We start from the raw sequence: 12,587 nt of genomic DNA, 5'->3' as shown, positions 1-12,587 counted from the left end.
GGGGGGACCCAGGCGCCAGCTGCCCGGAGTCCTGCCCCGGTGGAGTCGCAGGAGACGCCTAACGCCCCAGCGACGAGTTGTCACTGTCTGCCGGGAGCTCGGTAGAGGCTCTGCGCCTGGGATCTGTACCGAGGCTGTTCACACAGGTACCTCGAAAGCAGGAGCTTGGCGTAAACCACGGTGCTCAGCTGAGGCCAGCGAGCCATTCTTACTGGTTCGGGAGAGGTGGGAACACCCGAAATGCTCGGTCCCAGGCACTGGCTGAGGGAGGGCCGACCTTGCACACGGGCCTGTCTCAGGATGGAAGTCTCCGGCCTGGCTTTCCGCACCGTCTCTGCTCTGGCCTCGGGGTATTGTCTCACGTGTGAGGCACTCAGGCAGTGTTTCCTGCACAGAGGGAAGAGCTCCCAGTCTGCTGTGGTTCTGTCTTCTATGGACTGATGCATCAGTTGCACTGACTGGATCATCAGGGTGCCTGAAATGGGGCCTTGTGTTGCTGAGTCGTTCCAGTCGCAGGTCCAGGGCAGGTGAGGGAGGCAAGTGTGGTTTGAGCGTAAGAAAGCAGCTTTCTCAGAGTGAGACTGGCCAGGAAAGGGGTGTGGGACTTGCTGAGGACTTGCGTCTCTGGTCTGGGGGCAGCCCCTTGTCAGAGGTAAGAGGGATTCTCAGTTCTCTGGGAGCTGGGAGTTTTAATAGGCAGGTGCTGCGGTCCTTCCGGCTAAGCCGATATGAGTGTATCTTCCAGCTCTTCTCTGAAATGCTCCTTCAGAAGAGTTTATTCTGCTTGTCTTCTGAAGAGCACAGAAAATGCTGTTTGTTATTGCTGGAGGGTGAGGCGGGAACGGCAGCATATGCGAGGCAAGCCTGGTGTGCATTTCTTTATTTTTTTTCTGTAAAAAGGTAAGCAGAAAGGTAAAGTCCGTCTGCTACGGACTTCACTTTCTGTAAAACATTGCCAAAAAGGTCGTTGTATTCTTCAGACCTTCCTTCCTTCCCTCTGACCCATAAGTTTTACATATTCTATCGTTTCTTAAAGACACAAACTCAAATCTCAGTTTGAAAGGACATGCATGGTTACTTTTCACGGAGTATTGTTGATATTATGACTGTTACTATTTCTGTAAATCTACCGCATTCTTATTTACGTCCTTATTACTTCCTATTTGCCTGCCTAGTCATACATTTATTCAGCAGACGTTTTCTGTGCCAGGTGCGTTGCCGGCGCGGGTTTGGATGGCATGCTGGGGGTGGCGCCCCTGCCTGAAGTGGGCAGAACCCACGGTCAGATGAGGGGCGCTGGTGGAGCCCTGCTGGGTGGTCTGAGTGCCAAGTGCCTCTCCTGAGGCCGCAGAACATTCTTCTCCCCTCACACCTTCCAACTCAGCCTCTGGCTCTGGAATGTCCCTGGTGTGCCCTTCAAAGGCTTCCTGGCTACTGTGGGGCCATCCTCAGCCCACCACACTGTGCCCCTTCTGAAGGGTGGTCTTCTCTGCCCCCCGCCCCCTGCCTAGATCCAGATGCCAAGGCCACACCTGTCAGTCTTCTCAGGTCCTTTCACAATACAGATTTTTTTTTTAGACTCTCGGGTGTCATTCTTTTCTTATTATTTGGATTTTCAAGAGAACTCATCTCCCCTACCTGGGTTTTGAACAAATTGAGAAATAAAATAGTGGCAGATGGCCAAAGAATAACTTTTGTTTCTTCTAAATGAGAAGCTTGAAATCCTGTCTTAGTGTGAGAGCCAGATAACCTGGCTGACTGAATCCCAGGATCATTCAGGCTGACCCACCCTGCCAGAGCCAGCGCTGGGCCTGGGCAGGACCCCCTCACATGCATCAGAGCTGTACCAGGAAGCAGCCTTCCGGGGGTGGGGGGGAGCAGCCTTCCCTGGGGGAGCAGCCTTCCCAGGGTGGGAGCAGCATTCCTGGGGGAGCAACCTTCCTAGGGGAGCAGCCTTCCCAGGGGGAGCAGCCTTCCCAGGGGGAGCAGCATTCCTGGGGGAGCAGCCTCCCTAGGGGAGCAACCTTCCCAGGGGGAGCAGCTTTCCCCGGGGGAGCGGTTTTCTTGGGGGAGCAACCTCCCTGGGGGGAGCAGCCTTCCAAGGGGGAGCAGCCTTCCCAGGGGGAGCAGCTTTCCCCGGGGGAGCGGTTTTCTTGGGGGAACAGTCTTTCTGTGGGGAGCAGCATTCCTGGGGGAGTAACCTTCCTGGGGGAGCAGCCGATGCTGAGAGCTGGAAGGAGGGCTGAACCTACTGGCTGTTTAGTCTCCCAGGCTTAGCAGTTGAACTTGCCTTCTTGGGGTGAGTATTTCTGGGGATGGAGATAGTGCAGGAGAGGCACCAACTGAGTTCCCTCCACTTGGAAGCAGACCCCGGGTTTGAGAGTTGGCTGTTTGCATAACCATTAGGTCCCTTCTCGGCCGGGGGCATGGCCCGCCTTGGAGCCCACAGTCCATCGGGACAGGCCAGCCCCCAGTGGAACCCCCGCTCCTTTGAGGATTCTCCTGGGACGCCGGGGAGAGGACGTTAGAGCCTGGTCCTGATGGCTTTGAAACGTGTCAGAATTGAACATTAATTCGATAATCTGTAAGGCCTCCACCCTTAGTTTATTTCTCATCCTTAATTATGTCCTGCTTGACTCTTCCACCTGTCTCATCAGAAATTCCACCATGAGGTGAAATGCCAGTGTGTAAGCCTCCAGCTACACAGCCTGCCCTGCATTTGAGTATAAATCTCCTTGTGTTACCCAGTTTCAGAGAGAAATTGTCTTGAAGGCCAACCCTTGTAAGTTCAAGTCCAAAACCAGAATTTCCGTTGCCCACTAATGTCTAAGTCCGTGAAAGCTCACGGCTCGTGCTTACCTTGTGCTCAGCAGGTGTCTCACCAGGACACGCACAGGCCTTTCAGGGCCCAGAGGTCCTGTCCATTGAGCGCCAGTCTGCGAAAGCCCTCGCTTCACAAGCCTTCAACGCGTGGCAGAGCGCACAAGCTTGTCACCGTGTCTAGAGGGCACATCACGCCAGGCCCCTGTGGCAGCCGCCCCAGGAGCACCGTCCCCCTGCGCAGAGCAGGGCGCGTGTGGGACCTCAGGGTTGCTCTGAGTCGGGGCACCGCTCGGAGCTGTCCTCGGTTTCGCCCTCGCGGGGATGTGACAGTTGGATTCAGAGGCTGTCACTTGAAATCGACTTGGGAGAAACCTCAGCAAGAAGTTAGGGCTGAGTTTACTCATTTTCTCTTTCTGCGGGAAAAAGATCCTTGTTGCCTTGTAGGCATTTTAAGTTCTGTGTCATCGTGGCTGCCATTCCTGCTCTAGTTAGGAGGGGTGTGTGTGTGTGCGCACGCGTGTTAAACCCAGAGTGCCGACTGTGCTGGAATCAGAGCCCTCCACGTCTGACTGCTCAGCCTTCGACGCTGCTGCTGGTGTGAAGGTCCTCCTCTCCCCCATGCTGTGTCGTTGGAGCCCCCCTCGCAGGTCCTGGGGCGGGTGGCACCGAGAGTGCTGTTCCCACGTCCTGGGGCCTCCCCCGTGCCTCCCTGAGGACAAGCCATCCTCTCCCAACACCGGCCCAGCAGGATCCCCCCTGAACCGCCAGGGCCCGAGGCCGCACGCGCTCACTCTAGGTCAAGGACCCGCAGGTGCAGCACGTCGTGGCTTGAAACACACGTTTGTTACCTCCTCGTCCTGGAGGCCGGAAGGCTGCCACGCGCCTGGGGTGCTGGATCAACGTGTAGGTCAGGGCGTGGGCAGGGCTGCGTCCCTTCTGGGGCTTCAGGGAATAATTCGCTCCTTGGTCTCTTTCGAGCCTGTGTTGCTTGGGTGGTGGCGCCTTTGCCCGCCTTCCACGTCCGCGGTGGCGAGTCAAGCGTCCTCGCATCTCTGACGCTAACTCTCCTGTCTCCTCCTCCACCTTCAAGGGCCCCGGGTCACACTGGGCCCACTTGGGCCATCCAGGATGCTGTCCCTGGTTCAGTCCCTCGATTAGCAACCTTTGTTCCCCTTAACTGGCTCCAGGAATGTGCCCTGGACATCTCTGGGGGGTCATTACCCTGCCTTCCATATCATGCAGTGCAAGTCCGTCACTGCAGGAGTCCAGTTGAAACCCTCATTCTGCAAATGGTCCCTGAGCGCCGGCAGAGGCTCCTGAGGGCAGCTCTGTGGGGAGGCCCTGGGGTGGGACACAGTGGGCGCCACCTTCTCCTCCAGCTGATTTGTGTTCTCAGGTGATGGCAGTGGGGCACCCGGCCTGCTGTCCCTGTGCCCTCATGCACCTGCCACTCACAGTGCTTCCTGAAGCCTCAGAGCTGTCCTACCAGTCAGCACTGTCATTCTCACTGTATAGATAAGAAACTGCAGCCCAGACGGGTGGTGTTACTTGCCAAGGTCACACAGCATCTAAGTGATAGAGCTGGGCTCTCATTCCAGGTCTGCCTGACTGGAGGCCCCCCTCCCCCCGCCCAGTGTCCACACTGGTTCTCCTGTCTTAGTTTATGAACTTCTTCACTGAGTTCACTGAGTCTGAAGTCCCACGTTCACTCTGCGCTCACACAGTGACCATGTCCTTGACCCTGGGATGGCCGGCGTGACGCTGGTACTGCCAGGTTGCTGTTACGCATCGGCTCCCCTGCAGCACTGAGTGCTTTTTGCCCCTGTGCCGGCCAAAGCAACTTCCGGGACTCTGGCCCTCAGTGAGCCGTTTGTTCACTTTAAATGTAAACATCTGCATTTACATAGAGTGCCCCATTAAATATTCCTGAGATCCGTGTGTTCCCCTCTGACATCAGGGGGTGTCGGACTCACCTTCTGGTTCGTGCTGCACGCTGGTGGTGTAACGCAGCCTAATGCCTTGTGCGTTGATCACCTTGTGAATCTGTTGTGTTGTGAAACTGTTCCCCTTTGTTCCCGCCGCCTCTCTCCCCTTTGGAAAGCGGGTTTTACTTTCCACGCGTGTGATATTCGTTGTTATTTTTCCCGTAGGACAACTACACCTTTGCTCAACCTGGGATTCAAATGAAAGTGAAAATCTTGGAAGAACTCGTAAGCCGGATCGATGGTAAGCCAGCTTCCCGGGCTCCCCTTTCCCTGTGGGGCGGGGGAGAAGGTGGTGGAAGGCTCAGGACTCGCTGGCCAACTGCTGACAGGATGCCGTCCTCGTCCAGCCCGTGGCCCCTGGCTTGCGCCTTCCCCGCATCCTTCTGAGGCCACCCACCGCTGGAGCAGGTGCCGCTGTCATTCCTTTTACAAAGGCGATATAATCAGAATTCAGTGCCGTCGCTTTGCAGGAGTAATGAGTGCGTCCTGGAAGCAGGCAGCTCTTCCTCCTTATTAGGCCCGGTGATTGTCATAATCTGGGTGACAGCCGGGTTGTTTATGGCCGTCCTCTGGCACGCTGTTCCTGCCTCTGCACAGCATTTTGCTATCAGGGACGCTGGCGTAATTTCTCCATGGAATCCAATTAATTACTGAGTCTGAAAATAACGTCTTTAATATTATAGAAAAATTATAGTATGTGCTTGGCCATTTTAGATTATGCTTTCGTGTTTAAGTGGGGGCTTTGAAATACTTTCTACCCTCATCCTTAAAATAATTCCCCCTATGATGTGCTGACTGTCATATTGCAATAGCAGAGTTTAATTAAAGTTGAGAGATAATGCTGCCCATTCCAAGCATACTCTCCTGATAGTTTGTTAAATTAATGAACAGAGCATTAACAGAGGGATACCGAGCAGAACGGGCATGGATCTGTGACACCAGCTGGCTGGTCAGTGGTGATGCGCAGAGAAGACACAGGCTGTGTCATCAGGCGCCGGGTGTGAGCTTGGTGAATGGCTTCACTGAACCTGCAGAGAAATCATGCTTTGCTTAAAACGTAGACTCGCTGCCCGTGTTCCAGGGCTGCCTTCCAAGGACAGGCCTATCCCGGTGTCTCTTCCCCTTGCTGTACCTTCAGCAGTAGAAAGTATATCGGTAATCATCTTCCCAAGAAAGGCACTTGGTTTGGGAAATGATTGAATGACATTATAAAATGGAGTCATACAAATTATCAACTCCATTCTGTTCCTTGATTGAATATGATTTTCAGTTGCATCTAACGGTTATTGCCTAATTTCCATATTATGAAGCTCTACACAGTTCTTCCACATACTTTGATTCAGTGTATTTAGCTGCTTTGCAGCTACGTGTTCAAAGTACTGTTTTTGGCTTATGTAACTGCATTTATGTACCTTTATTCTTAACTTCACGGGGAGATCTTTGTTGGACGCTCTTGGGTTTTTTCCCTGCTAGCAGTTTCACACCTTTCCCCCAGCCTCATTTTGTTCTTTGAAATACAGTTGGCAGGAGCTGTGAATTACACTTCCTTAGCAGTTCTTCTTTTCCTCCTGTGTCTCTTAGAAGGCAGGTTTTGTGTTTTTGTGGAGCTTGGAAAGTTGCGGTTGGTGCTTATGTGTTCCAGGGCTACAGTCTGGGAAATAGTTGAGTTGATTTTCTCCAGAGCTGTGGTTTAGAAGAAGCACATCTCGGGTTTGCTGGGTGATGGTTTCAGAGAGCGGCAGCAGCAACCAGAGGAAGCCCAGCCGGATCTGGGCTTTTCAGGGAATCCCATTTTTATTTTACTGCAGCTTCTGAGGAGGGCATTTTCATTTGTTTAAATGATCAGTTCTTTACAACATAGGATGCTCTTTTTGGTAATCGGTTAGACTTTGTAATCTGTTTGTAACTATTCTTCCAGTGAAACCTGGAAGAACTTCTGTGGTGGCCTCAGAAGAATGCCCAGGCTTTTCAAGCAGGAAGTAGCAGAATTGACAGAGTTTGGGCTGTTACCCCTCAGCAGCCCCGGGGAGAAGTGTCCTGTAGGCCCCCTTCTCTCACTGTCCTCCTGGAGAAAGAATTTGTGGTCTTGGGACTGTGCAGGGACGGCAGGATACACTAGGAGGAAAATATTGCTTTTAAAAAAAAAAAAAAAAACTGCCCCATTTTTGCATTTCAGGGCAAGGACAGCATTGATTTCAGAACTTTTTGGCAATTTGGTGAAGGAACACAATTTCATGGACCTGTTATTAAGAAAGCTGAGGTTTTATGGGCTTGACCCAGATGGGAATAGTTTAGAAAAGAGCTAAATTGCTACACAAGGAAAAGTGAGAGGAATTTTGGAGTTCCAGTAGTAGTGTTGTAAGTCAGAAGAGAATGGAGAGGGAGAGGAGGGCAGAGGCCCAGGGGTACAGGAGGGTGGCAGCAAGGGGAGGGGGGCAGCGGGGGGTAGGGAAGATTAGGAGAGGGTCAAAGTCACTGTCTTATTTTCTAGCTGTGACAGCTGGCTAAAGGATTTCTGAAAAGTTCTCTAAAGTAGTTTTCTATTTTGAGTAGTACGGTACCCTGCTCTCTGTTACCCCCACATCTTTAGAAAAAGTCTGTTCCCTAGACAGGAAGGTGGCGTGACTGAAGACAGAGGGTCATGTCTGTAATGGAGGCCGAGCAGGAAGGTGATGGGCAGCAGCCTGAGAGACCGCCCGGTGGGTGGTAATTGTCTCGAGAGAGGTAAGCTGGCTAGTGAGAAGCCCCAGGGGAGTCTGTAATCTTTGGGGCAGAGCTTTCAGAACTTCCCACACAATGAGAGATGGAGCCTTGAGCCACTGAATTGGCAATGTCGAAAGTGAGAGTAGGAGGACCTTCCACTGCCAGTGGTGGTGGGCTAGGTAATTCCAACCAGATTTCTCACTGAAGAGACCTGAAAGATGGATAAGATTGTTTTTTAAAGCCAGCAAACAAACAAACAAATGGAGGGTGGTGAGGAAGAATGAAAGAGAGAAAAAAAGAAAACAAAGAAGGTAAAAAGAAAACAAATTTCGTAAAAGCATTGAACTGCTAATAAGGAGACAAGGACTTCCTGGCCAGATTCTGGAAGAATGCTGGAACCAGAGAGATGAGCCCAGCCCTGAAGGCCACTGTTGTTCTGAGGGTTCTTGCTAATCCAGAAGAAAGAATCCCAACGTGGTTTGTAGTTTTGACAGCTTCATGGAGGGAAAGGATCAAACCGTAGCCTACCTGAGGATAGGAGTGCAGAAAATGCCCAGGTACTTTCTGAGACCCAGAAGACCAACTGTCAGGGTGGAACTGAAGTGAAACTGCCCTTGTGCAGTTTTGCAGGCCAGGTTTACATCACCTGAGAGGACCAGGGTTGTTTGAACCTTGATTACGGCACTTCTGTACTAGAGCAGAGTGCTTGGGAGAAGCAAAAAAAAGTCTTTTCTGGAGGAAGTTACCAGAAAATTGTTCCTCAAATTGTTGCTGCTTTTTTTTTTTTCCCACCTAAAATGATCTACACATAGTCAAAAATACACACACATTCAAGACTTCTTAAGTGAGAACAAACAGAAACAACAGATAACGGAAACAGGCCCACAAGATGTTAAGTTTCTGTAATTCTTACGCATAGACCATGAAACTATTCTCCTTACTATGTATGAAGAAATATAAAAAAGAGAATCTTGAGAATGTTTGCCATGGTAGTGGGAAACTATGATTTTACATAAAAGATTTGAAAAATACAATAACCAAATTAAAAAGTCAGTGGGCAGATTTAACAAATTAGACATAGCTATAGAGAAAGGTAGTGAACTGGAAGATGGGTTGGAAGAAAATAGCCAAAACAAAACATGGAGAGATAAGAATATGCAAAATATAGAAAGTAAGAGATATAGAAGGTATGGTTAGAAAGCTGCATATGTACTTATTTGGAGTCATAGAAGGAGACGAGGGAGAGTGAGTAAGAATCTGAAGAGATAATGCTGCATTGTTTTCCAAAAGTACTGAAATAAACCAATTCACAGATTGAAGAGCCCATTGAATCTTCAGGAGATTAAAGAGAAAACTGTATGTAAACACATCATAGTAAAATTCAATTGAAGACTAATTCTTAAGGCAACGAGAGTAAGAGATTATTTTCTAAGAATGGCTGTCTGAGAACTGTCTTCTCAACAAAAGCACAAGAAGATATGTTCAATGTGCAGGAAGAATGATAACTGTCACCGTAGTGTCGACATCCAGCAGAAATACCCTTCAAGAATGAATTTGAAAGTCCAAGAGGCCACCTAAATCTGCATTGTTTCTCACTGCCTCTAGGAAGCTGTGTAATCAAGAAGGAAAGTAGATGAAGTGCACACACCTACCCTTGCAGCATAAGCAGGGGACCATGATTACTATGAACTTCAGAGCCCTTGGAGATCGGCAGGTCAGCACCCCATCCAGCCTTGGGAGAGTCAGGTGGTCATCGGGAAAAGGAGTGGGTATATGGGCAGCTTAGGAGTAGAGCCAGATGAAATCACCACAGGAAGACGAAATCCCACCGAGAATGGGAAAATACCGAGACTGGGTCTGAGGTCTGGGAGATCAAAGCACTGGCTCTTGGGAAATTGGAAAGGCTTTGGGAGGTCTGGATGAGCGTCTGCTACGACCTTAGCAGAACCCATTTCTAGCAGTTACCTGCCTCTACAAGGTGAATGCTTAGGTCACATTTCTGGGGCAAGGGCTTGCCTAGGGATTTCTTGTTTCTGTCAAACTGTGCTTTATTTTGGCCCTGGAGCAGAGCAAGCCACTTCTTGTGCAAATGTGTTACTGTCATAGGCCGGTCAGCCTCCAGCAGGCCACCTCGTAGCCCAGCTGAGGGACATTTGGTGTTTCTTTGGGGCACTCTGGCTGCGGGTGGGCAGATGGAAGGATTGAGTCTGGGAGACCATGGGCAGCAGCTGTTGATAATCGGGTGAGACAGAGCTTATCTGACAAAGGCCAGCGTGTGGCCTTGAGGAAGGGAGTGGCCTGGAGTCAGTATTCATGTAGCTCTCATTCGTCCAAAAAGCAGCCTCAGACCTTTTTTTAAAAAAAAACATTGATTTCTTAATCTCTTATCAAATGTAGTTTCTTCTTATGTCTTGGGGAGAAATAGCTTTAGCCCTCGGTGTTAGATGTGGTTCCCGGTCCTCTGTTCTCCTGGGGCCACCTTGCACGATGCTCAGACTTTTTCTGGGAAAGGCTGTGCACAGAGCTCTCGTTCAGAGAAACGCCAGGCAGCATCAGTGCTTCCGTGAGACCACCCACCATCTTGTGGTCGTTTGCGTCCAAGCCTCAGGGCCTCCAATAGACAAGGACTGGTTGGTTGGTCTTATTGGCTGCAGCCCGCAAACACTAGAGTCTTCCCCACGTCCTCAGGTTCTGCTCACACACGCTGGAGCAGTGGTGGGCGTGTGGGGGCTGCGGTGCTTGTTCCCTGTGCCTGCAGACCCTGGAGGGGCCCCGTAAGCAGAGGGGTGCGCATGCACCCTGGGCGAGCAGGTCTGCCTGCCACGCACAGCAGGATGCTGACATCCGTGGATGGGTTTTGCACTGGGCGCTGTGACCTGTTTCCCACATCCCTGTCCCGGGCAGGGGCCAGCCTCCTGCGGTGCCCCTGACTCCCTCTGTGTTGCTGCTGCCTCCCGCCTTTCCCTTCCCTCTCCCATCAGCACCAGTTCCCTCTCCTCTGTGGGCTGCCACCACTCCTTGCCTGAGTGCACACGCTGTGTCCTCTGCTGCTTCGGGGTGGGTTAGCTCTGAACCCTTTCGTGCAGTGTCCGAGCACACGGCCTGGCACCAGGAGTGCATCGAAGGCGCATGTGGGCCAAACTCTGAGTGATGAGGGTAAAAGTCCCTGTTGGGTGGAAGCCAGGTACCACTGTTGCCGGCCAGACAGACCTAACCCTAACCCTAACCCTAACCCTAACCCTAACCCTAAGCCCCGACAGACAGCCTGTAAACCTCAGCAGCTCAAGCAGCACACGTTTGCCTCTCACCCACAGGGCACGTCCTCTGTGGCTTTGCCCAGGGCTCTGGTCTGTGCTGTCCTCACCTGGGGACTCAGGCTGATGGAGCAGCCGCCTTCAGGAGTTTGCTGGCCCCGTTCCTGTGATGCAGGGAAAATCTTTGGGGATTGGTCACAGGCTCTTTGTGCTTCTGAAAGAAAGTGGTCCCCGGTGCTCGGCTGCATTTCATTGGCCAAACCGAGTCACGTGCTGCAACAAAAGTCAGGAGGAAAGGAAAGGGCCCTCCTGCCTGGGCCGGGCGAGCCTGGCCCCGAGACTGGGGACAGAGTAATGGGTGAGGCATAGAGAGAAGTTCAGAGGTAAGAGCGGGTGCTGTCAGCATTTCTGTTAACATCAGTCTGTTCCCTACTTATGAAACAATTTTTATACATAAGGTTAACGGTTCACACCAATCATTGAGTAGTTTACTGCTCCAATAGTAAGTATACATTAACACAGCATGGGCTGATAGAATTTCAACATACAAAGTACTGGAGGAGGTTTTCACTCCAGATTACACCTGGAATGTTTACACATGTTTGAAAGTGAAATTTCACATTTTTGCCGTGTATCTGAGTGACACACCTTGTACCTTTATTGTCCTTATGTCTGTTACATCTGATGTCAATTTTTGAGGTTGCATGATCCCTAGTTGCCCCCAAGTTCAGCCCTTGGGCTCTTCGAGAGGCTGCAGTTAGAGCCCCTGTGACTGAATCCGGGGGCTGGGCCCCCTGTGGGGCAGGCTCACCTTGGATTCTATGCTCATGCATCTTTTGTGAAATAAGGTAATGTAAATGGAATTGCTATCTTTTGACTGAAAACACCGTGAGAACCTACTTCAGTTTTTCTTTTAATAGATCTTTATTGGAGTATAATTGCTTCACAGTACTGTGTTAGTTGATGATACACACAAAGCGAATCAGCCGTATGCATACACATGTCCCCATATCCCCTCCCTCTTGAACCTCCCTCCCAGCCTCCCTATCCCACCCCTCTAGGTCATTGCAAAGCACCAAGCCGATCTCCTGTGCTATGCTGCTGCTTCCCACCAGCCAACTGTTTTACACTCGGTAGTGTATGTATGTCCATGCCACTCTCACTTTGCCCCAGCTTTGCCCTCCCAGCCCATGTCCTCAAGTCCATTTTCTATGTCTACCTCTTTATTCCTGCCCTGCAACTAGGTTCATAAGTACCATTTTTTTTTTTTTAGATTCCATATATATGTGTTAGCATACAGTATTTATTTTTCTCTTTCTGACTTAACTTCACTCTGTATGACAGACTCTAGGTCCGTCCACCTCACTACAAATACCTCAATTTCATTTCTTTTTGTGGCTGAGTAATATTCCATTGTATGTATGTGCCACATCTTCTTTATCCATTCATCTGTCGATAGAAACTTAGGTTGCTTCCATGTCCTGGCTATTGTAAATAGTACTGCAGTGAACATTGTGGTACATGACTCTTTTTGAATTATGGTTTTCTCAGGATATATGCCCAGTAGTGGGATTGCTGTGTCATATGGTAGTTCTATTTTTCATTTTTCAAGGAACCTCCATACTGTTTTCCATAGTGGCTGTATCAATTTACATTCCCACCAACAGTGCAGGAGGGTCCCCTTTTCACCACACCCTTTCCAGCATTTATTGTTTCTAGAGTTTTTGATAATGGCCATTCTGACTGGCGTGAGGTGATACCTCATTGTAGTTTTGATTTTCATTTCTCTAATAATTAGTGATGTTGAGCATCTTTTCATGTG

The 12,587-nt window shown here is 50.4% G+C and overlaps 1 protein-coding gene across 5 annotated transcripts in view; it reads left to right on the top strand.

Moving 5' to 3' along the window:
* The window catches only part of TBC1D22A (TBC1 domain family member 22A), a 357,101-nt gene that overhangs the window by 196,227 nt on the left and 148,287 nt on the right, over nucleotides 1–12,587 (top strand). For all 5 annotated transcript variants that reach the window (XM_073788040.1, XM_073788039.1, XM_073788041.1 and 2 more), the window contains one exon: nucleotides 4,974–5,049. In XM_073788040.1, the coding sequence (XP_073644141.1) occupies nucleotides 4,974–5,049 (76 nt within the window). The remainder of the gene's footprint in view (nucleotides 1–4,973; nucleotides 5,050–12,587) is intronic.

Source organism: Tursiops truncatus, chromosome 11 (assembly GCF_011762595.2).
Source record: "Tursiops truncatus isolate mTurTru1 chromosome 11, mTurTru1.mat.Y, whole genome shotgun sequence".
In the NCBI taxonomy this organism is placed as follows: Eukaryota; Metazoa; Chordata; class Mammalia; order Artiodactyla; family Delphinidae; genus Tursiops; species Tursiops truncatus.
This window is presented reverse-complemented; position numbering and strand designations above follow the sequence as displayed.